Source organism: Berghia stephanieae, chromosome 12 (assembly GCF_034508935.2).
Source record: "Berghia stephanieae isolate SIO BIC M18660-M18661 chromosome 12, UCSD_Bste_1.3, whole genome shotgun sequence".
Taxonomy (NCBI): domain Eukaryota; kingdom Metazoa; phylum Mollusca; class Gastropoda; order Nudibranchia; family Aeolidiidae; genus Berghia; species Berghia stephanieae.
In genome coordinates this window covers 35,887,258-35,913,488 of record NC_088371.1, presented here as the reverse complement: position 1 = coordinate 35,913,488, position 26,231 = coordinate 35,887,258, and the positions used below count along the sequence as shown (strand labels likewise).

At 34.2% G+C, this 26,231-nt stretch overlaps 1 protein-coding gene across 13 annotated transcripts in view; it reads left to right on the top strand.

The window, feature by feature from the left end:
* LOC144957880 (unconventional myosin-Ia-like) overlaps positions 1-20,773 on the top strand; it is a 228,203-nt gene extending 207,430 nt beyond the window's left edge. For 10 of the 13 annotated variants that reach the window (XM_078889390.1, XM_078889381.1, XM_078889392.1 and 7 more), the window contains 8 exons: positions 1,131-1,217; positions 4,107-4,181; positions 5,506-5,637; positions 6,139-6,245; positions 13,367-13,502; positions 15,254-15,406; positions 16,124-16,257; positions 17,202-20,773. In XM_078889390.1, the coding sequence (XP_078745516.1) occupies positions 1,131-1,217; positions 4,107-4,181; positions 5,506-5,637; positions 6,139-6,245; positions 13,367-13,502; positions 15,254-15,406; positions 16,124-16,257; positions 17,202-17,328 (951 nt within the window). In that variant the 3' untranslated portion in view covers positions 17,329-20,773. The remainder of the gene's footprint in view (positions 1-1,130; positions 1,218-4,106; positions 4,182-5,505; positions 5,638-6,138; positions 6,246-13,366; positions 13,503-15,253; positions 15,407-16,123; positions 16,258-17,201) is intronic. The other 3 variants (XM_078889387.1, XM_078889386.1, XM_078889383.1) reach the window with 1 other exon arrangement.
* The last annotated feature ends 5,458 nt before the right edge of the window (positions 20,774-26,231 follow it).

The following is a 26,231-nucleotide window of genomic DNA, read 5'->3' as shown; positions in this document are numbered from 1 at the left end:
AACTTTACAATGGCTATGCTCAGAGCGGGACTCAAGCCCTGGACCTGTCAGTCTGAAAATGAGTGTCATAATACTAGACGACATAGCCCAAAGGAAATGAAGATATGTTGTCAACTATTTTTCAAATATATATAAAATTTTTTTTTTTTAAATTTGAACAGCAAACTATAAACTGGAATAAATACTCAAACTATTTTAATTCGGTGAAACGACATTAAAAAACAAAACAAACCAATTTTCATTATCTGTTTTTGAAATATTTCAATCACGTCATATTTATTATCATTCTTCTAGTAAGTTTTGTTTTGTTTTGTTTTGCTTGTCAAGATTATTTTTATATTTATTTATATGTATCACCAGCCTAACAATCACAATCTTACTGTTCTCTAACAATTCAACCAATGATACTAGATTGCATTTCGTAATTTATTGATAGTTCATAGAATGTTCACTATACTATTCATAGAATTATGTAATGTTCTATCTAATTTAATCTCCCAATGGTCTATTATATTTTGTTAAAAGGAAGATAATTAAAATGTGCACTTCAAGAGAACATTTTTAGCTTTTTCTTTTTCTTTGCTAATTTTTTAAAATTTAAAATTGTTTAATTCAATCTCCTTGACAAAGATAATTTTAGTGTTTTTGATCTTGATAAAAGAATGGTACCAAGTTTTCCTGACACATTTTAAATTTTACTTTAACTCGTCAAAAGATTCATCAACAAAAGCTAAGAGATACTCTTTTTCATATTAATATTAATGCGAACAGTTTTAGAAATTTGTTACGTGGATGTGATTTTCAATTTGAATTGTGATACTCCTATTTATATTATCATCCCCTGTTTTGTGACAATGTATTGTGAAATGAAAGTACTTTCCTTTCTACTTTAACTTTTGAGATCAAGCTATAACTTTAAAATACCAGATAATGCTAACATTTTCTCGTAAAATATACGAGTCTTAATTGCCATCACCAATATTGGCACTCTTTTGTCATTTTTTTTTTCAAACATATTTTTACATTTAAAATGGCATATTGAGAGTGGAATATTATCACATCCCTTGTTAACCACCCATCCATTTACCCATCCCCCCAACCCCCTTTCATAAACCAACCTTATTATTTAGGCTCGTTTACTACTTGCAAAGCTGAAAAGAGAGAAGCTGGTCTTGTGGGCCAATGGAGTTATCCACAAATACTTCTGGGGGTGGCAGGTTAGTAATAGTACATAATATATTCTCCTATGATTCACAACAACAAAATTATATATATAGTATATATATAAAGTGGAGGATGATTATTTTAGTGCAAATGCGGGAAGATGTTGAAAAGAATCGTCATTGCAACAGCAGCAGTATGAAACTTGGTGCAGGTTTGTTCAAAATTGGCATGTTTGTAGTTAGTTTGAACCAGAAATTCTTGATTTCAGGAGAGGTTGACCATGATATTTGTCATTTCATCTTTTTTTTTCAATTTTATTGAATTATTTATTGTATTTTTCGGCTACCAGTTATCTTTTCATTTTCCTTTTGTTTTAAAAACTCCCAATGAGTTTAGTGATTTGCTTATGATCAGCATAATTTATGCAAAAGCTTTTGGCATGCGCATGAGGAGAACTTGTAGTCACTTTGCTATGACGGTTATGATATTCCCTTGTGTTTTGTTGTTTTCAATTGTCTTCTCTCTCCGCTCCCTCCACGACTCCCATCATGCCTTAGCTCGCTCCAACCACGCCAATCCTTTGACGATAGCTGACTGTAGAAACCATAATTTAATATATAGCTTATAGAATGGGTTTGAAATGGGATTTTCATCACATTAATTTTTTGCACATATTGGAATATATCACTTTTTGTCATCTTGTCCTGAGCAAGTCTCTTGCACTATCCTCACTGTCACTGTCAAAAATGTAGATTAAAAAAAAAACAAAAAAAAAGGTAAAAATTAAGTAATCATTGATAATGAAGAACCAGACAGATGCTCCTCTCTTCCCACAGTCCACAATTCATGATAGTAACTCTTCATTTGCCACCTCCATCTTATTTGAATGATAAGAATATAATAAATAGCATTGAATATTTAGCCAATTATGTCTCAATGATAAAATTGCAAAGTAATTGAAATGTTTCTACCTAAGGTCTTCTTACACAGGAGCTTTTTGTCCTTAGGTGATGGATGGTTACAATTTCAAAAGCCTTTACGAAGAAGTTACGAAGAAGCCTTGTAAATAGGAAACCTTGGTCTGACCTCATCAGTTATAACAACTTTCTATTTAATGTGACTCTGATCATTCCATTCACGAGCACTTGATATTTATGTATTTCCTGTGCAGCAAGTCCTACTTTTACAAAAAAATGGTACCCTTGTACTTGTAGACCCTTTTTTCCTTTCAATTTAAATAAGCCACTTTTGTGTCTTTATAATTATCAAGAGATAACCAAATTCAGATCCCATCTTTGAAATGAAAGGGGAGAGCAAAGCTTAACTCTTTCGGCGCTGAGGCTATATTCCCATTTCCATCACAAAATGGCTGACACCTGATTGAGGCAGCATGAGAATGACAAGCTAAGACAAAGCGACATTCGAATTCGATGCAAAATCTCAATTAAAATAACTCCCTAGGGCCAATTGAATGTTCTGATGAAAGAAATGATACCATTAGTTCAATTAATAGTATTTTTGTAGAAAGTAGGATTGGTTAACATGATTGTTTTTGCCTTTCAAGACCGGCCGCATGGTGTGGCCATTGGCCAGTAGAACACGTCCTGCTCTGGCTGCACAGTGCAGCCAATGGCGCTGAAATAGTTAACTGATAGAGCCCAAGCGTAGTGCATCAGATTTTTTTTTTTTCTCAGGTTTCTTGTCCTTCCAGCAGTGATTGAATAGTTAGATAAATATTAGATAAAATTTATACTCCAATAGAAAGTGAATTGTTAAGAACTATCCAGAGAGTGATAAGCAAATTGATGCAATCTATTTCATGCGATAAGGTCTGGGTTAGAAACTCTTACTCTATAGACTGCCTAACTCGACTTTTCACAGGTGCACAATGAAAACCGTTTTACATAGCACCAGGGGACTGGAAATTGTTCAACTTCAGATTGTGCTCAGTGTCTTAGAAACCAATTTAAAAGGAGCGCATTATTTGGATTACTTTCATGCCGTGATTGAATGTTCTAATACAGAGATCACTTTTAAGATGTAAATAAATTTGTTTTTGATGAGCATGTACAATGTATTCTTATATTCATCAAACAAGCCATATAGTACAATATTTTCATTTCATACAGTGCAAATAACCTTATAAGCGCAATATTTCTGGAGCCAGATTGGGCACAAATTTGGGCTCATTGTTTACCATCTGGTTGCTGAACATGATCACAATTGCTTGATTATTTTTTTTTTAAAGTGATTTTTCAAAATTTGGTTCCTGGATGCAGAAACAGGAGTATCCAATCGGTGCGCAACTATTCCATGGTTTCCACACCATGCAAGGAAAGGCTCAATACCGATGACCTTCAGTTTCATCACCTTGCAGTGTAACACCATAATCCTTCCTAAATTACATAGATTTAAAACTTTTGGTTCTGGTTACCTTATTTTTCTGCTCTATTACAGCTCATCTAACTGAACAGAAACTGAAGTTGAAATCATAAACTGAATTTATATAATGATTCTCACAATGATAGTGAACTGAACAGAAACCCGCTCAAGAGTGATCTCCCCCCCCCCCCCACCTCTCTCTCTCTCTCTCTCTCTCTCTCTCTCTCTCTCTCTCTCTCTCTCTCTCTCTCTCTCTCTCTCTCTCTCTATCTATCTATCTATCTATATTATCTATATATATATATATATTATATATATATATATTATATATATATATATATATATATATAATCTATCTAGGTATCTATCTATCTTCTCTATCTATATGTCTTTCTATCTATATCCATCTCTTTTAAATGCATATATTTTATTATTATTTATTTGAATTGTATTTTGTATCTGCTGCGTCACGTGCTGCCACCCATCCCCATTTCCCCCCCCCCCCCTCCCCACTTTTGAAGCATCTCTTTCCTAACCCACTTCCTATTACACTTTCACAGGCGAGACAAGTTTACAGACCCAAGTTCAGACGAATTGCAGGACCCAAAGTGGCAAGATTTGTCGTACAAGCTTTAGTAGGTGGCGCTGTTAAATAAGAAAGGCGGGGAAGGGGGGGGGGGGGGGGGAGGAGGATCGGAAGGGCTGTAATCTAAAGGTCTGGAAAAGTGTGTATGTGTATGTAATAAAAATGCAAGAGAAAATTGTTTACAAAAATTGACTGGGAATGGAACCTTTGATCTTCTGATTATTGGTCAGACGTGCTAACATTACACCACAGAGGTGATCACAGAGGTTTTTTTTAATGTACCAATGTAACACTTTTACTGTTGCTCTACATTCTTTGAACTTTTTATTGTACTGTTATAGGTTGGAAAGTATGAGCATGTTTAGCTTACGTTGGGATCCCAATAGCTCAGTTGTCGGAGCTCTTGTGTCACACATGAAAGGACTGTGATCAATGCCGGATGAAGTCAAGATTTGTTTGGGTTTTTTTCTTACCCCCATGTCCACCCAGCAGTATTCGGATAACTGGGCTTGTTAGACCTGGCAAAAAGTACTTTTCATTAGAGTAGCATCCTATCTAAAGGGTAGCAAACAATTGTTATTGTCCATTTCACGCTATAGAAAAGCCTATAAACTATGGCTCCATGGGCTTATCAACTCTGAAGTACAACAAACTTTAGCTAACTTTAACTCTAAGGCTGGTTAAAGCTTTAGATTATTACATTATATTTATAATTTTTATTTCCATTCATCCTAAAAATAAGACGTCTTGTATATTGCAAAGCACATGTGTTAATTAGATTTGACATAACTTCTGATATAGTGTCTTGGGCTATTGTTATGGGTTTCCTCTATGCCCCTTATATATTATGTCTCTTTCTTTGTGGCTTTGCCTTGAAATTAAATCATGGAATAAGATGACTTGATTTTGCCCTGAAACTTTGGAGTCAATGAAAGTAGATTCCATCTGATGTATATGTGTGTATGTGCGTGTAATGTCTGTGTGTGTGTGCGTGCGTATGTGAGTGTTTGTTTTAATGATTTTCATTCCCTATTGATGTTTTTTCTTGAGAGTAGAAAAACCAAATGAGATTCCCTCTCTTTGTTGCTATCCTGCACTGGCATCTTCATGAGATCTTGAGTTACTTCAGGGGTTAAATTGTTGCTATTCACATGAACAGTCTTTCTTTGTCACCACTTTACTTAGATGCTGTGACTCAAGCGCATTACTAACACTAAACTCTAAATCTATCTAAACATTCTAATGCATTGTTAATTATCTCCCTTTTCTGAGGCTCTGATTGCTCTTAAATCATCCCAAATGTTGTGTAGCTTCAACTGCAAAAATGAATCAGTGTGAAAATATGTGATTTTTTAAATTTCTTCTTCCTCCAGAAATGCCGATACCTTCAAAAGTTACAAACCACTCTCCCTCCGATGTCCCCAATAGACGATACATGGCCAGCACCACCCAAAAGATTTGAATCCGTGTCTGAAGAGCTCAAGAAAATTTACCACAGATGGAGGGTTAGTTTTAATACATAGTCGTTGCTTTGAAAATGATTGTTTTAAAATTGATTAATGTGACCCTATCCTCAATTTGGTATAATATTGGTGTGGACCAGACTCCAAAAATTGAAGTCAAAGATTAAAAGAAAATAATGCACAATCTCCTTGATGAGTTATTAGTCCATGATTTATAGAATATCAGTTATATTGTTTGTTTCTGTTTGTTTGTTTTATTTTTATCGTGTGTGTGTGTGTGTGTGTGTGTGTGTGTGTGTGTGTGTGTGTGTGTTTGGATTCTTTGGGATTTTTTTGTACTTTTGTTTTGTTTTTCTCTCATTCTTCATCAATCAAGGGAGACAACTCCAGTTTCAACTAAGAACAAAATGGAAATGTAGATTTTTAAAATCCTCATAAATTGTTTAAAAAACAAAACTAACCAAAAAAAAACCTCTGTTCAGAAATTTCATCATTTATGATATGAGTGACTTTTTATTTTAAATATTGTTTTATATTTTGCAGTGCAACAAATACAGAGGACAGCTGGACGAAGCCACAAGGAGTCGGTTGAAAGAGAAAATGGTTGCAAGTGATATATTTAAAGGAAACAAGGAAACCTACCCGCCCACGTAAGGAATCTGTTTTGATGCTGCATACTCTCATTTTTTTAGTAGGGCTACTACAAACGTACATTGGAGTTGACATTTGTAGGTTCTTCTGGTGGAGTCTCTTCTAACCCCATACTTGCTGCTGTCCTTTTCTTTTGGCTATCCGTGCTTGTCCAGGAATGGGACACAACTTGGTTTTAGCCCGTGCTCTGAATTTACATTCCTTTTGTGAATATACATTAGAATTTGCATAAAGTCAACATCTGCTTAAAGTCAACATCTCTCATTGGTCCTAAATGTTCTGTTTGTCATGGTCTCAAGTGAGTAAAGAGCTACTCGACCCCTGCATAAAACAAAGATATGAAGATAAGGCCCCAGAATTTAATAGTTACTTTAAAATGAAAAACAATAAACAATTTGTTTAACATGAAATAAAAAGAAAGATGAAATTTAATTAAATGAGATGAATAATGATGATGGCCGTTACAAATAGAAAGATTAAGATATTACGTAACTTATGACAATATAATATCTGGGTTGTAAGGCTCCACTTCCAGGCAGTTGAGAAGTGTTGAATTATCTATTCCCCCGACTGCAGGCTCAGGTTTGATTCTTGATCTGTCAAAGACAGCACTGTCAAAGGCAAAAGCTCCGGCGTCTTGATGGTGGAGATAAAAATATCCACAAAGTACCAAAAGATAAAAATCTTCAAATATATCGATGTATAATGTGAGGAATGGAGATTACATTGTAATATAGATTGTAGAGAGAAGTGAGTGTAGAATGTTAGACCCATCAGCTTTTATAATAAGTGGCTACGTGACAGAATGTAGAACGAAAAGTATTCACTAATTAGAAATTAATTCGAGGGAAGGCTATAAAAGGAAAGATGATATAATATTAGAAGGTAAAGTTTTTCTAAGCCTACCGAAATATAACTGGAGTGAGATGAATTCAGTTCTTACTAATATCAAAATTTAATAAGATAATTGTGAACAATCTTTACTGTGACACTGTTCTTTATCCAAGTGTGTTCCATAGATAATGGATAAAATCAACCTTGCTTATAATCAATTAACCAGTCTTTCTGGCCCAAAGGTGTTGGCTTTATCAGGATTTCACTGTATAATTTTCTCTTTCTATTTTGATGCTAATGTGAGCAAAAAGTGTAGCAAATGTCAAAGGCCCGTTTACTTCAAATTTACATCACATCTTGTCCGTTTCATCAAGAGAGATTGATTCGACTTGTATGTCAATGAAGTAATTATTGTGTCATAACTTTTTGAAGTTCTCTTCCTGAAAATGTTCATCATGACTGGAGTCTTAATGAGACGAATTATGTTAGTGGTAGAAATTATGATTTGTCGCGTGTGAAAATATTTAACTTTTAAATTAACAAGAACCAGCCCGTAAAGTTGTCTCGTATAATACTGATAATGGCAATATATAATGAAGGTCTAGTGGACTTATCGACAATTGTTTTATATTCCATCATATCTGGGTGAGATTGCTGCCTCCCATAATGGGCAGGGAGGTACATGCTGTGTCTTCTATCATCCTATATCTTTTTTCCAACTTGCTTTCTGTCTTTGTCTTGGGATGAGATTACTTAGTTTTGTCCTTGCCCTGGCCTGGATACCTTGGCTGGAGGGAAACAGTCAAATGTAAAGTTAGAGTTTTGGGAGATGATATTTTTTTTCTTTTAAAATCATCTCTCTGTTATGCACTGTATTATGTTTTGTTTACATGTTTATATATGATTTGTAAACATTTGAGTGTATTCCTCTCAGTGAGGAGTTGTGCTTGTGTCTGGATGAGACTTTTAGGTGATCTCAAACCAAGAACTTTGATAGTCTGGTCTTAGAATCTACATCTGTGTCCTATCTGAATCAATTCCCCTTTGTCTTACCTTTTCTCGGATGCTTTAATTGTAATTCTATAAATTTTATACTATCCCATTTTCTTCCTTTATACTGGCGCTGATATGACCTTAATGTGTTGCAAGCGCCGTAAAACCCTTAAAAACAAACAAACAAAACTTATTCCCTCATCAGGTTACTTTTTGTTCTTTTGCTCATGATTTATTTGTACTTTTTTATGCACCCGTCGGTAATCAGCATTGGACTGACCCTGACACATCATTGAGACATGGAATGGGATTGAGTAAATGGTTAACAGTAGCGTGTGTGTTATAGCTTAAAATGTGTAAGGAGCGTAACACACATTGACCAAAGTAACATTAAAAAAAAAAAAAGAACAACATATTGTTGATTATCATCAGAGAGATTTTAAGAAAGCGGAGATGGGTGAGGGAAGTGAGAGGGAGAGAGAGAGAGAGAGAGAGAGAGAGAGAGAGAGAGAGAGAGAGAGAGAGAGAGAGAGAGAGAGAGAGAGAGAGAGAGAGAGAGAGAGAGAGAGTAATCTATTGAAAATCTATCCATTTTTCTTTTCATTCAAGAGAACATTTGAGATATGAAAGATGAGCTGAGGTGAATACCCTGAAGAGTGTTTTTTGTTTTGTTTTGTTTATTTATTTATTTATTTATTTATTGATTTATTGAAATTACACACTGTGGTGCATTTGATTTTGCCTTCACCAGTCACACTAAAGTCAAAAAGATTTGCTCCAGAAAATGTTATCCCACCCATTTCCAATTCCCCCCTCTGGCTCAAATTGATATTATGTTAAATTAAGGCCAACGAGCTGATGTCAATTGAATTGCAAGTCATTATGATCAGAATTTCGAAATTTAGGGAGTTATTGGGGGGTTTTTTTGGTTTAAAAATACTACATTTATTCTCCAGAATTGAAGCATATTAATTAAACTAAGGAAATGGATATAAATTCAAGTTTCGACATCTGGTTTTACCTGACATGTAATCATATTGATGTGGTGGGTTGTCTCAAAATGGTCTTACGCTGTGTGAACCTGATGCTTAAAATTGAGTTTTAAGCTTATCACATCCACTTAGAGTTAAAATCAACAACTTATTTGAGGACAGTTGGATTTTCTCCTCAAACTTTAAAAGCCTGTAATGCCCTAATTCTGATTTTTTAAAACTTAAAACTCTTTCTTTATTTATTCATAATATCAACATCAACAAAAAACGACTAAAAATAACAATATCTCTTTAGTCTTCTCCGGAGGGAAATATATCTCTATGGTCTATTCCAAGGGAATACTAGAATAAACCAGGCACCATCTGCAGTGCAGCGCCACGACTTGCTCAAGGCTACACACTGTGCAAACTTAGTATCTTTTGGGTATGAAGCAAAGTTCATACCCCTTAGCCATGCTGCCCAATTCCAACATAATACTATTTTAATGCACTGAATCACATATTATGATAAATAGTAATTTTAAAATGCAGTAAAAAAAAATCCCCATGAAGCCCACCTTGCATTTTAAGTGCATGATTCTCCCTTCTCCTCACCTTATTCTACTGATTCCCCAATTGCCCTTTCAAAGAACTACCCCAAAGAAAATGATTATTTAGTATAGTGGAGACAAAAGTTATTCTGCTGGCATTGGAGCTGACTGAAATAATGTGATTCATCAGAATCACTTTCTCTTTTGTTTGGGGTTTTTTTTTTTTTTTGGTTCAATTTGCGTGCCAATGAAACTTCCATTGGCCTAAATATAGAATTGACAGTCGACCATGGACATCATTGATCTATTAAACCCCATCTTTGCACAATCATTACAGGGCTACTCTCATTATGCTGTGTTGATTTTAGACAGATATTCTACAGTATTTCTATATTTGAATATGATATTGTTCTAGAGTAGGGTTGTGTTTGTCTGTCATAATCAATATTATGATGGTAGTCATGAGGCCCATAAAGCCAGAATTTATCCCGGTTTTTTATAGTGTGAAGCGGGCAATAACGATTGCTCGCTAACAAACCCAGGTACCCGAATCATTGCTGGGTGGACAGGGAGTTCAGTTTTTTAAAATCTTGACTTCCTCCCAGGATGGAAGCGAATGCTCTGCCAATTGAGCTATTGGGACCCCCAATGATATGATAGAGCAGCACATTATTTTAGACTCTCACTATGATTTAACATGCACCGTTGGTGGACACTTACAAAGGGCAGATGTAATGACTCATAGCCAAAGTTACGGGCCACTTCTAATGTGACTTTTTTGTGCACCTTGGACATCATAGATATTTTGAAATTTTCTGAAATCATTTTTAAAAATTGTTTAATTAAGAAAACCTGAGAAAACTTGTCTTAAGGGAAGCCAGAATAATCTGGGCACCAGTCACAGAGCAGCACAGCAAATGGGCCAGGGTTATGTGGGTGCTTTGAATCTGGTACCTGTAGGTTACAAAGTTACAAATACTCTACCGTCATTCAGTACTCCCTTAAAAGATTTTTTAAATAAAGAAAATTGGGACATGATACAAATCAAATCACATTGTCATTGAGCTCGAATTTCCACATGGAGACATAGACAAGATGTGAGTTACATAGTAAAATCCCGTACATATATCATATGTCGGTTTAATATTATAAGTAACTTGTGATATCTCCTCTTTTTTTGTATCACCAGTAATACACATCTTTTCTCGTAGTTAGAAGGTAATTGTTCTTCACTTGAACTTTTTTTTCCACCATGATTAGTAGTAGTATCATTCGGCTACACTTCTATGTTCAAGGTATCAATCCAGGATCGGAAATCATCATCACATTTTCCCCATGATTAAAACGTAAAAGTAAAAAATAACTCTGGCCACATCAAGTAGGTCTTTAGCCACATGCACAAACTAATAATAATAGTTAGTTCAAGAACCTACATGCATCTATTTGGCAGTTTGGTAACCCATATTGTTATGGTCTCTTTTGTTGTAATCAAAAAGTTTTGATGATACAAATTGTTTTGGTGTTATCGTAATACATGAAAAAAAAAACATCTCAAAGTAATAAGAAATATTTCCCATTATAGCAATGATATGTGAGCCTATGTTTCACATTCAGTCACCTTTTGTAGATATGAACAAGTAATGATATGATATAAGTCCAGATTTATGTAGGCTTTTACAGCTCTTGTGCATTCGTGAACGTATTTAATTCCAAGTCTCTCAAAACTGGGCATGCCTCATAGTGGAAGGAGGTGTCTGAATTTAACTTTACAAACAGTATTTTTCTGTTTCACAATGAGCATCAAGACGGCACTTGAATGCCTGCAATGAAGGGGCGTCGACAACTGTTGCAAAATCAAGAATGAATGCCCGTAGTATTTGAAAGTTTTACTCATTCCAAAGACATTAGATAATTTGATTTGCTGTGCAATGTAATATCAGACAGTGTATACAAGTTTTTTAACTTGAGACGCTATAGAATAATAAGTTAATGAACTAAGGCCATGTAGTTGACCTCCTGGCATGTGATTGATAAAAATGTAAAAAGTTGAAATAGGGAAAGAATTCATTGAGACAATATTTTTTGATAATTCAGAATGTCATTATTTATGAATCAAAAAAAGAAAACTAAGATTCCGTTTTAGACATCGTATTGTATCGTTTTAGAGCTTTAGAGACCTTTAAATACTCTTTGTTACTTTCATGCATCGATAACATTATTAAAAGTTTTATAACCAACATTCATGATTAATTTGACAATTTTTGGTACATATCGTTGTTTAAAACTATTATATATCTAACATACGAATAAGTGGTCTAGGCAAGAATCGTACGATTTTCCTTATCAACATTCGTTTTTTGGCATGTCCACGTTTATACATTTTAAAGGATCAATTATTATATACAAAAGGCAAATCCTATCCATCGACATAGTACATTATTCATCATACAATATTATTCTCACTGGGAAATTCGTCTTTAGAATATATTTCAAGGAAAGACTGAAATTTCACAGGTATCAGCTGCAAATGAGCAAGAGTGAGGTGACTTTTTCAAGGCATGGGGCTTAAATGCAGTACTGACCTACAAGATAAGATGCGAAGACCATTCTGCTGTGCCATTCCAATCCCTATATGATTTAACGTTTGAAAGAACTAACTACTGTAAAATGTCTTGTTCTTCATTTGAATCTCTCACAATTCACCAAACAAATTCACCATTTTTTAGAACACAAGACACATCTTGTTTAATGTATGGTTAATCACTGCCCATTCACCCCCCCCCCCCTCCTTAAAAAAAACAAAAAACATTCCCATCTTTCCTTGATCCGTTCCACCACCAGAAATGCACCTGGGTTGATTTGATTTTGTATTAGAAGTTTGCTATTGTCACTTGATTTTATGCTTATAGATGCAATATCCATAGCAATAATCGATCACAATATGCTCTTCTCTTTATATGATGATCAATTGACTTAGTTCAACTAAATATTATGGCAATGATGATATGTTAAAATAACGTACAGTGAAATTTAAAATGATAAAAGAAAAATTGAAACAGAAAACCCCTTTAATAAAAAGTTGGGAGACTTTAAATGAACGCTGCAGAGTAGCAAAACTTTTATATAATTTTATGTGCAACGCATCTCCTGTTTTCATTTTAGAAATGCACAACAACAAAAAAAAACAAATTAAAGGAAATTGCGTCATGTTTGGATCGTCACTGTTACTCATTTTCATCGTCTAATTTTGTAATGGCACAAATTTTATGTCAAATTAAATACTGGTATAATCAGGAGACCATTATTTGTTCTAAGTTAAATGAACGACATTGATTAACATTTGACTCCAGGCTCAAGGCTGAGATTATTCGCAGATGATAATTTATTTTATAGACAGATGCACACTGATAACAAGTTTTTAAAGAATTTGCAGAAAGACACTTCTTTATATTTAGTAACAATGGGAAAAGAAAAATGGAATTTTATCCAATAAATGTCAGGTTTTGAGAATTACAAATAAAACTAAACCAATAAAATTTAATCATATCATTCATGACAAAATTTCTAATGAAGCTAAATACACAAAATACTGATAGCAAACATCAAGGAATAGAACAAAATTAATATGTGTATAAGAAAGTATATTTCTCAAAGTAATACATTCTTGTTCAACCAGTACTGGACTAAGGATGTTTTGTCTGAAGTCCCCACCATAAAAATCAAATCCCTTTTCATCTCACTCATAACAAAGACTTTTTTTCCTTCTTACAGAGTACCAGTGCCATTCCAAGGGGATTACGCAGACGTCAAATCGAATCCCAAGTGGCAAAAACTGTTCAAGGCCACACCCGATGCCCAAGTCGTTTTTGCTGACTCAGTGGAGAAAATCAACAGAGCTGATGGCAAAGTATGAAAATTTGAAACATTCAAAAACAAGCTCCAATGGTAGTCAAATGCGTTTTTCAATTTTGTCCCACTTTTGCTGATGGGGAAAGAGCAAGTATGCTAGACAAACAACCCAAATTTTCATTCACCTACCCTATCATTGAAAATCTTGCAATTTAATGAAGGTTCAAAATCAACTGAAATCTGCTCAAAGTTCGTTATAAAGATTCCAAGTCAACAGAAACTCTTAATATGTAAATTTAAAAAATCAGGGAACTAAGATAAAAATCAGAACAAGTGTGTACGAAAGGTGCCAGACAAAACAAGAAAGAAAAATACAAGAAAAAAACCATCCACAAAAAAACAGTCAACCTAAACTGGGGATGGAACCTCAGACCTTCTGATTACTGGTCAGACGTGCTACCATTACTATATTCTTCACAAGGGTACACGTTTTACGCTGTGAACCCTTGCTTGCATCAAACAACACATACATTGAACACGAGAGGACGAGGATGAAGATATTTGAGTTGCTCCATTTTTATTTTTGTAAATATTAAATTAAGACACTAAGGAGCAGGCATCGGTGACCTACTGGTCAGATGGTGAATGTCGTAACACGAGACAACAACATTTCAAACGTTTAAAGTCAACTCTTGACAAGTGTCACATATTTTATCCTTATAACTATTGTACATAAATTTCTAATGATTCTTTTGTAATAATTTTGCTGAAAGAGAAAGACATTGAAAGTGGCTGCACTAGTATGTCTTGTGAGATAATTCTGCATGTAAATGCCAACAACAAAACCACGAACAAAACCTACTTATCAAGAAAAGATTAATCAATAAAAAGTTCATCAGCTGGAGATATTTTTATCCATTAATCCATAGATACATAGATAGTTCTGTTACCCTGTACTTTGTTTCCTTTGAAAACGACAAAATTAAATTCACTAAAACTCAGGGGAGACCTTCCATAAGCTACTACATTCTTGTCCTAGTAGGGGGTTTGGGAGGGGGGAAACTTTTTTTTTAAAGTCTCCCCCCTCCCAAACCCCCTAACTAGAAGTTCTAGTGTAGGGGGTTAAAAAATAAGAGAGAAGAATGGATGAACAGTTGGGCAATGAGCACCACGGGTAGATGTATGTTTTCCCATATGACCACTCCTGTAAAGACTGATTGCCTAAATAAGCTCAGAAGACACCAGCAAAGCATCATCTTTCAACTAAGAACACAACACATACCGCTCAACAACCATTTAAGCAAAATTACAAAAGACACATCCCCCTCCTGCCCCCTATGTCAACACCCCAATGAAACAGTAACACACCAAGCACTTGCTTGAATGTCAACCTCTTGAAGATCTGAGATGCACATTCCTCCCACCAAATCCAAGCATCAGTAACACACTTTATAGTCACCTGGAACAACTACAAAAGACGTCTAACTTCTACGTCATGGCACAAGACCGAAGGGCTAGAGCTCAGGTGGTCGCTGGTTCGGATAAGTAAGTAAGTAAGTGTAGGGGGTTTGGGAGGGGGGAGACTTAAAAAAAAAAAAAAAAGTTTCCCCCCTCCCAAACCCCCTACTAGAACAAGAATACTTGGGATGTAGTAGCTTATGGAAGGTCTCCCAAACTCAGCAAATTATTTCAGTTTACAGATGTGTTCTTCAAGCCAATTGTGTGTTGTTGGATATATTTGGAAAATTCCTAAATTATTTTATCTGTTTTAACTTCCTAATCATTTATTTATTATCCTTACATCAACAGATGGTGTCTAAACTTATGGTGATAAGTACGCAGTCAGTTTTGATATTGGACCCTAAGTCCTTTTCCTGCAAATACAAGATACCTTTAAACCTCGTCAACAAGATCTCAGCCTCGCCTTTCAAAGACAACATGTGTATATTCCACCTTATCAAGGTAATTTGATTTATTATCTGTGCGGCTATGTGGTCTAGTGGTATGACACTCGCTTTCGGATCGGAAGGTCCTGGGTTCGAGCCTCGTGCTCGGCGCATAGTTGAGTCCTTGGAAAAGGCTCTTTACTCACATTCTCTTACCGTACTCAGGTGTAAAATGAGTACCTGGCCGTTAACAGCGTTGTCTTTGTCCGAAAAATTGTAAAATTGCCTAACATGTTCCACGTGTTAAATGTTGCTGTTGACCAGGGACCCCTTGTAAAGTGCTTTGAGCACGTTTAGTGGATATTGCACTATATAAAAGCTCAATTTAATTTAATCTATAGAGCTGTGTGAAAATGGAAAGAAGTTTATTGTGCTGAATGTCATTTTTATCTTCTTGTTTCCATTAGTTTAACTGTACATTCTACTATTTTAGATCAAAATTTTTGCCTATGTTTGGGGGTCCAGATAGCTCAGTTGATAGAGCACTTCGTCCATATGCAAAATGACTGGAATCGATCCCAGATGAAGTGATTTTTTTTTTACTGGGTTGCTGGGTCTTTTAGATCTGATGATACTAGTGTCCTAGCCAAATGATAACAAGCAATTGTCATTGTCCATTTAGTGCTGTAAAAAGCGGGATAAACTGATTCCACATGACATACTTTCAAACATACAATATTATATTTTGTCACTTGTATTATGAGAAGGATAATTTATTGAACTTTTTATATAGGAAAATGGTGACATAGTGTCCAAAAAGGGCGACTTCATCTTCAGCACAGAACATGTGATTGAGTGTGTGACTATGACACAGATGACCATACAGAAGGCCACCAACAGGGCACCGGAAGTACAAGTCTTGCCTCAGTGAGTGTCTCCCCCCCCCCCTCTCTCTCTCTCTCTCTCTATCTCTCTCCCTCTCTCTCTCTCTCTCTCTCTCTCTGCCTGCCTCTCTCTCTCTGCCTCTCTCTCTCTCTCTTTCTCTATCTCTCTCCCTCTCTCTCTCTCTCTCTCACTCTCTCTCTCTCTTCTTTTCTCCTCCTCTCTCTCTCTCTCTCTCTCTCTCTCTCTTTCTCTCTCTCTCTCTGTGTGTCTCTCTCTCTCTCACTCTCTCTCTCTCTCCTCCTCTTCTTCTCTCTCTTCTCTCTCTCTCTCTCTCTCTCTCTCTCTCTCTCTCTCTCTCTCTCTCTCTCTCTCTCTCTCTCTCTCTCTCTCTCTCTCTCTCTCTCTCTTCGTTCCATATTAGATGAAAATAAATATAATAATGATCTACTCTGAATGTTAAAAGAGAGTAAATTTATTGAACAGAAAAACCCCATGAAAATCCTCAAGAACAATCTATATAAGTTAAGAAGAAAAAAAAAAATCTCTTCATTCATTTGTAACTCTTAGATTCTCAACTTTGTGTTTATACATTTTCATGCATGCCACCACGTCTGTAAACGAATTTCCATTTTTTAAATGAATAAAATATATCTTATCTTATCTTATCTTATCTTATCTTATCTTATCTTATCTTATCTTATCTTATCTTATCTTATCTTATCTTATTTTATCTTATCTTATCTTATTTTGTCTTATCTTATCTTATCTAATCTAATCTTATCTTATCTTATCTTATCTAATCTAATCTTATCTTATCTTATCTTATCTTATCTTATCTTATCTTATCTTATCTTATCTTATCTTATCTTATCTTATCTTATCTTATCTTATTTTATCTTATCTTATCTTATTTTGTCTTATCTTATCTTATCTAATCTAATCTAATCTTATCTTATCTTAAATTTTTATTTTTCTCCCCTCACTAGAATGCATGCTGAGTTCAAGGGCACCAAAGTGGAAGTTGCCTTCAAGAAGATTGAAGAGAACGGAATGAATGGGAACATCAAGGTTACACGAAAAGGAAATAGACTGGACATCATGCAGTCATCGTGATAAAAGACAACTAGATCAGCAACGGGATGGTGGGGGGGAGGGGGGGGGGGGGGTAGAAGTGATTCTAAGCTAAGCTGCTAGAAGTTGTTGTGACTGTAAAAAGTAATAAACTATAATGTATATAACAGCTTAAAACGAAAGAATAAAATACCAAACACCGTGGAGCTGTTATTTTTTGGAGCTGTTATTTTTGGGGGCTGTTATATTCATTTTTGCTTATAACTTTTTAACGGGGAGTAGAAGGCAGTTACACAAGACACTAGGCCAGATATAAAACAGTTTTGAGTATTTGTGACTTATCGTCTCAAAAAAACCCCCAAAAAACAGCATTATGTTGGTGTGGATCTGACGCTCAAAATTGACTTTTATGCTAAACTTTAACATTTTGAGTTAAAATAGATACGTACTCTTATTGAGTAGTGAGCTTTGTTGCATAAATATAAAAAAATTAAAAAATATTTTTCTAAATTATTATTTTGACTGTGAACTCAATTGTTTTTCATCCTTTTCATCACAACATAATACCTTGCTGGACGATGAGTCACATTTATTCTACATAGCCTAGGATCACTTTTTTGTCTAATCTGGTAATAACTCTTAATTTTACCCTTTTTTACCAAGGAAAAAAGATGAAAGAGGGATTTATGAAGGAAGAAAATAACGCAAGGCCAGATAACAAACAGAAGTTGTTCTTCATAGACTGAGGTCACTTTTTTGTTTAATCTGGTATCAATTGTATTCGTACCTTTTTTTGTTTTTTTACCAAGCAAAAAGGAACAGTGAAGCAAGAGAGCTTTATTGTTTTAAGACAAATGGAGAAAGAAAATAACACAAAGACAGATATTAAACAGTTCTGTTTTTCTTTCTTATCTTATTGAAAGAAGGAATGGCCATTTTAAAATTATTTCATGATACATATGATATGTTAGTAATGTAGTCATTTGCTTGTATTTGATCTCTCCTTGATTCAGCTATACATGTTTGATTACAGAGATGACTTGAGTAGAGTCAGTATGTTTTTCTTGTTATTAAACCTTTTCACCAGAAATGCGACTTGATTTTCATCATACTTTGGACATCGTAGTGAGTTGACCTTTTGTTCAAATTATTGAAGTTGCCCGAAGTTAACATTGGTTAAAGATTGTTGTTACAGAGCAAAACACACCTGGATGATATTAAATTTGCTGTAATCGATGACTCTTTCAGTTTTTTGAGTCTAGATTTATTGGAATTCAACTGAACATATTTTGAGCAAATATGAGATGAAGCTGGGTGAAAACTTCTTATAATAAAGTAAGAGTTATTAATATTATACATATCGTATTATGTAGAGTTATTTGGAATGGATTAGGAAGATGGAAGGATTCAGTTTGAATTGAACTAAAATGTGGCAAGAACATTGGGTCATTTAAATGTTGTCTGTGGCTTTAAAAACTATTAAAGGAAAATGAGAAAACGATTAATTGTTACTGCAAATCGATATGGGACAGTTGCATTAAGAAAGTATAACAGAAAGGAATAAAAGTTCTTCTTCTTTTCTCTCTTGGAAACCATATGTCGAGGATCACTCGATCAAGTTGGTTTTTTTTCCTCAAAACAATCCAAACCAGGGGATCATTTTGTAAAAAAATGATACTGATTTATAGTTGTAACCAACGTGTTCTTGTGACGAAATTCAAGTGCCAATTATGGCTCTTACTTCACCACCAAACACAAATGGTTTCAGGTTTTGTTTTCTTTTTGCTTGCTTTTATTTTTTTTAGAAATGTAGCTGTCAAATGAAATCTAAAGTGTCTGATGATAACCATTTTATGTAAATAATAGACATTTGTGTTTGTATATATATATATACATACATTATTCAAGGTCAAATTTATGCCTAAATATGTGTCAAAAATATCTTTTATAAAAGAGTGTCATGAGATGATAAAGAAAATAAGATCCAACATTTTTTTTAAGAAAGAAGAAATGACAGTGTTCTCCCTGTCTGAAGTGAAACTTAGCCAAAAATAAATAGATAAATAAATTTAAACAACCCCCTCCCCAGGAAATAGAGGATATCAATTAATTAATTACCATTTTTTAATTCAACTTGTTTTTCTGGCACCTCTGTATACAAACATCTTTCTTATTCATTTTTCGGTGTCAGTATTTTAAGTCAGTCAATTAATATTATTGCAATAAAGGATTTGGTGTTTCTTTTAATGAGTATGGGGTGATCAGTCTATAGAATGCCAGACTTGAGGCAAATGAGCCAAGTTCAATCAATATTTACTTCGTCCCAGTTGATATATAAGGCCTCTATTTGCAGTCTCCTTGCATTTCTCCCTGTTTATGGCTAATGTTCTTGCCTAACCACATGTCATCAAGCCAACAGCATTCTTGTTCATCTCAATAGTCCATTTCCAGATGGTTTTTGGCCTGCTACCATTCAGCATTACATCAAAATATATTTAAGTATTCTTACTCCAAGCAGTGACAGGGAGACTGTTTAGCTGCGGTAGCTCTTAGAAAATAATTGTTACAACAGAAGCCAGATTAATTTCCAGTGATGGATCAAAAATGAATAAAATAGCCTTTATTAAAAAATGACAAAATGCCCAGAACGTTTTGTGCCCAAAACCCTTCTTCAGCCAGCAACAAAAACAACTAAAACTTTATTATATAAAATCTAGATAGATGGGAGAAAAAGCCTTGGCGCATCCTGTCAGGATTAGCAATGATTATAGTCTTTTGATCATCATATTTATCCAGACCAGATCTGTTTATCTGGATTTTACATGAAATATTACCATTTTTTAGGTTGTCGTTGGTTACAAATTTTAAAATAGCAAAAAGATAACAGCAACAAAATCTCACTCTGTCTTATCTGCGTGTTATGTTTGTGTTTGAGTCTATAAATAGCACTACCAACTGACCCAAAATTTGAGTGATCTCGAGTATAAACTGAACCTATAGAGAATCAAGTTCTGTTTCTGACTTACACCATTAGAATGTTCTATTTTTTGTCTTTACAAGAATATCAAAAAAAAGCAGACCTTTCTAAGATGTTTTTTTTAACCCTCTGATTATGATTAGATTGGACAGTATCAAGGACTAGTCCGCAGTAATTTTTAAGAATATAGCTTGTGGCATTTGGTTGATATTGCACATATTGGGTTTTTTGAAATAACAGCAGTATTGGGCTAACCTTTATTTATTTACTTTTTGTTTTTAATTTCCAAGTCAGTTTTCATTCCAGCATACGACGTCATTGCTTCCTATTTCCTCTTTTAATCTTTAAGATATGATTATAAAGAGAATATTGATTTCAAATAAAAAGAGGTCTAATTAGATTTTTTTTTTTAAATGGCGTCCATGTAACTTTTTCAAAACTTTAAAAAAAAAAATAATTAAGGATAGCCTGCTCTGTCCTTAATGCTGCCCAATTTTCTCAAAGAATAAAGTGTAAAAAATGTGTGATGAAGTTATGTGATTGTGATTTGAAGAAGTACACCAATATTTATTTTATTGCTAAGAATCAATACAGATATGGCCTGATAATTATTTGGGATACGTGGTGGTAGACCACCTGCCTGGAATTAATCTAGGAACTCAATGCAAATATGATTTTGTAAAATACGCTGCTGAAATTTCTTCTTGAGGTCAGTAAAAGTAAGACGAGGCTTTTAAAAAAAATATTTTTCTTCTAAATTTTATTTTCTAATTGGTAATAATACTAGTGGACCCCTGTCTTATAATGCTGTTAACGATATAATTTCAATGTTATGAATCTTTGTAATTAAATGAATAAATAACAAAATTCCCTTTATTCATCTTCAAGGTGAAATTTGTATTTAGGGTCTATTCCAAGGGAAGACTGGAATAACCCGAGCATATGCTTCAGTGCAGCACTGCAAAGTGAGCTAAGGCGAGGTGGCTTGCTCAAGGCCACACAGCGTGCCTGGTAGTCGAACTCTGTACCTTTTGGGTATGAAGCAATGATCATGCTGAGCCTTACTGCCCCAAATGTAACCCACATCCTTGACTCATTATTATGTTGGGGTAAATCGGATGATGAAAAGTGAATTTTTTTTTTTTTTTGCTCTTTAATCGTGCAAGCACCATATGTGGAAACATTTTTTTTTTTAGAATATATTAAAGCCCAACCTCTCTCCTCTCCTATTCTTGTGACCAACAGAGACTAACCACAATCCTGTTATTTGGCGGGAAAAGTCATGTGATCTAAACACACACGACAAGCTTTATAGCAGAAGCCACACTGTTTATATAATTTTTCCTCAAAATCACCTCTCGCACTTAATGGTTAGTCTCAGACGTCCTCGATATTCTTTCTCTGTAATAAAATAAATGTAATTAAAACCCAGATTCAACATCGTATATTTAGCAATGAATTCATTTTTCAACACCTAAATTATCGAAACATAATACTGTTTTGAGATGACGAGTCCGAACTATTTAACTAGGAAAAAAACCCTAATTTATGTAAATATACACATGATTTGTTATTTTCTGTGTCATATATATTATTTACACTGTTACAATCTTAAACATATTATGCAGTTTTATGTTACAAGTTATACGTATATTATTGTAAATTTATGTATTCAGAATTATTGTGTTGACAAGTAAATCTTTTTGCTTCATAAAAGATAATTGTTGTATACAAAGACGATGTAGCTTTCTAAAATCTGTAATATCTTTATCTTGAATTCTATTCTCATTTTTTTCTCTTGAAGAATGAGAAAAAAAATCACTGACTTGATTTTAATGTTTATTTTTTACAAAGACGATTTTGACAGAATGATTGAATGCTCGGTTTGTTTGTTTTTCTTTCTTTTGCTCATAGTTTTTAGAGAATGATTTAATTCTCAAATTTTGCTTTAACAAAAGACAAGGATGATTTATTGAAGCTGATGAAAAGTGAGTACAATATCAACTGAAAAATACATGGATTTAAATGGATTAGAAAATAAATTAAGAATTTTAGACAAACGGATTCAAAAATTTACTTCTGTGCTTTTTAAAAAATAAATAGACATAGAAATTTCTTTAAAATAAAGATGGCGACTTCTGCTTAAACTTCAACAATGCTTTTCTTTTTCTTTTTTTGATGATGATGGGTCTAGAACTGATGCAAAATTCTCCTTTTTTTTTTCTTCCCCTACCCCTCAACCAACATACAACATATTTTGTGAAAGTGAAACAATTATTTGTTGTCACTATACAGATATTTAGATATACATATAATTAACGGTGGAAACTGTGCTATTTGGGCTAGAACTGATTTTTTTTTCTTCTGGAAATTCTAAATTTCTGAGAAAAATATGACCTCCTATGATGGGTCTAAAAGTGCACCCTTGGTGTGTCCTGGGTGGGTTATTTGACCTCTCATGGATTTCGGGAGTTGAGAATGGATTCGAGATTTGTGTTTTGGACATTTCTGTGCCACGCTGAACTTTAAATTTTATTTAGATGTGAAATGATAATGTTATCTCTTGCAAGCACCTTTGTGATCATCTATCTCAATCCATCGTAAACTCATAAAATGAGTTTAGGTCTAAATTATGAATTAAAAACAAAATAAATTATGCTCTATTGAGAAGAAAGAAGTTAATCACAAATTATTTTTTGTTTAAATTTCCAATTCAATTTTCAGAATCAGGTAGAATCTCATGCTGACCATATATATTATATATTTAAAAGAAAAGAAAGTCATAAGCTTTATAAATCTTTTTTTTTTAAGTAATAAAATGAAATTTTAAGATAAATAAACTTTTGGGACATGAAGATTTATTTCACTACTTTTTTTTTTGTAATCAAAATAAAAATTTAGTGATAGTGGGTTATTTTCTCCACTGTTTATTTTGTCTAGGAGATTTTTATTTGTCATAATCTCTCAGTGTATCTGTATCTATGTAATTGCAAGGATTATTTTAGCACCAGAATAACAATGTAAAAATGGCAAGCAGTCTGTTATAATGTGATGATTGTTAACGAGTTTTACACTTTTGTATGCTTGAAAGAGAAAAGAAAAAGAAAGAAAATGACGCATTTTGCATTATTAACTCTTGATTTAATTCTAATTATATTTTTGTTTCCTGTAAATTTGTAGCTATTGTTTAACAATGTTAAGAGTGAATTTTGAACATATTGTAGCAGCAATAGCAAAGAACAATGTGTAAACAAATATTCATTATTATACATGCTCTATACGATTCAATTCCAGCATTGTCAAATCTAGCCTTAATGTTATGATAAAAGTGAATCATATCAATCAAGACAACTGGGTGGGGTTCTTGACCTTCCATAGTGGGCAGGGAGGTACTTGCTGTGTCTTCTATCCTCCAATATCTGTTTCCCAACTTGCTTTCTGTCTTTGTCTTGGAATGAGATTACTTGGTTTTGTCCTGGCCCTGGCTGAGAGGGAAACAGTCAAACATATAGTTATTGTTTTGGGAGATGATATTTTTCCCCTGTAAATCATCTCTCTGTTATGTATTTGAGTGTATTCCTCTTAGCAGGGACCTGTGCTCGTGTCTGAATGTGACTTTTAGGTGATCTCAAACTAAGTACATATTGATAGTATGCTCTTGGAATCTACACCAATTCCTTATTTGTACCATTCCCCTTTGCCTTACCTTTTCTTGGGTGCTTTAATTGTAATTCCAGAACTTTTTACTATCCCATTTTCTTCCTTTTTACTTGCGCTGATATGACCTAAATGTGTCGCAAGCGCCGTAAAACTCTTAAAAACAAACAAAAAACAACATATCAATCAAGACAATGTATTATACACGTCAAGCCACATATCTTACTTTACCATCACGGAAAGCCACACATCTGACTCTTTACCTTCAATACAAGTACAAGCAACACATCTTGTTTTGATCACACACACACACACACACACACACACACACACATCTGACTCTTTACCTTCAATCAGCTGTAATGTATCAGCTTGATTTGTCATTTCTCTTACTGCAGTGGAAGAGTATTTACAATTTACATACTAAAGTGGTTACCATATTTACACTGAAAACCTTTCTCTCTAATCCTTTTTTTTTAAATTTTCAATGAAATCAAAAGTTTTAAAATTGAAGGATTAAAAAAAAAAGATAAAATAAAAATCTAACATTGTACATATGAAACACAACCAATCTGTGGGGATTGAACCTCAGACCTTCGGATTACCAGTTGTGTCGTCATGCTACCATTATGAGGGTCTCGATACCTCAGTTGGTAGGTAACTTGCTGTATACCCAAAGGGACCAAGATAGATCTCGGGTGCAATCAAGATTTTTTTTTTTTCTGACCATCCTGTCCACCCAGCAGTGATTGGGTAGCTGGGTCTAAAGTGAGATTGGATTGAAAGTGCATTACAATAGACTGGAATTCTATCCAAAGGATAGCAAGCAATTGATATTATATGTTTCATGCTATGGAAACCAGGGGAAACTCTGGCACCATAGGCCTCATGGCTCTGAGGGACTACATGCTACCATTACAACAAATAGGTTACTTGATAGTTTGGACAATTTAATGCCTACTTATATTTTTGACAAGGTTTTTCATGATAATATCAACTTAAGAAATTAAGGAGCAGGCACTGGTGTAAGATAAAGATATAAACAAGTGTGTATGAAAGGTGCCAAAGCAAGAAAAAAAAAACATCTCAAAAAATCAGTCGACCTCCACTGGGGATCGAACCGAAGACTGTCTGATTACCAGTAATCAGAAAGTCTGAGGTTCGATCCCCAGTCGAGGCCAACTGATTTTTTGGGAAGACTTTTTTTCTTGTATTTTTCTTTCTTGCTTTGTCTGACACCTTTCATACACACTTTTTGCATGATAACTATTTTAGTGTGCAGTACAATATTTCTCCACGAGTTATTAAAATTAGAACTAGAACTTATTTTTCTTTTGCCGTCGTCTTATCATTCTTCATGTATATTGACCTTAAATTGCATTGTAATCCACGGATGCCTTTGTTTCATTTTACAGAAGAATATGCCCTTTGTCAACTTTATCCATTTTATCCATGGTTAGATTTCCTCTAAGATCTACATCTGTCATCAGTATGAACAAGCCCCCCCTTTGTCTTACTTTTTATCATGGGCCATAATGTCTGTCTTTTGACTGTCCCATCCTGTTTTCTTTCCTTTGCCTCTAATATGATATAAAAATGTGTCAGGTACTGTTAACTTTTTATTACAATAAATAATTATTAATTAGGCCGCAACAAGAAATGTATCTTGTTTATGAAGCTAAAAATGTTGCTGTTTAAAGATGGGAACAATTTAAAGATCTGAAAAGATGTCAACGACCACATTGCCCAATGAAGCAGAAAGTAAAAGGAAAGAAAAAACTATTTGTTTAAAAATCAGTCTCATTCAACTAAAAATCCTGGGCAGGGTCCTTTGACCTCCCATGGTTGGGGGGAGGGGGGGGGGGGCAGGAGGTCACGCTGTGTCTTCTATCCCTTATATCTGTTTTTCGAGTTGCTTTCTGTCTTTGTCTTGGAATGAGATTACTTAGTTTTGTCCTGACTCTGGGAGGGAAACAGTCGAATGTATAGTTATAGTTTTTGGAGATGATATTTTTTTCCCTCATGGACTGCTAATGGAATCTTCTTTTCCTTTTTGAACCAGTACCCTTTTGTCTTGCTTTTTTCTTTGGTGCTTTTAACATCCAGTCTGCCATCATCTACCTTTTTGCTATCACTGAAATGACCTTAAAGTGTTGCAAGCCCCATGAACCCATTAAAAACAAAAATAAACATATCAGACTATTGTATCTAGGCCTAAAGGGAAGTAAGAAATTGCTACAGTTCTATTAACACTGTAGAAAACAGGATTTGCTTTATATATATATATATATATATATATATATATATATAT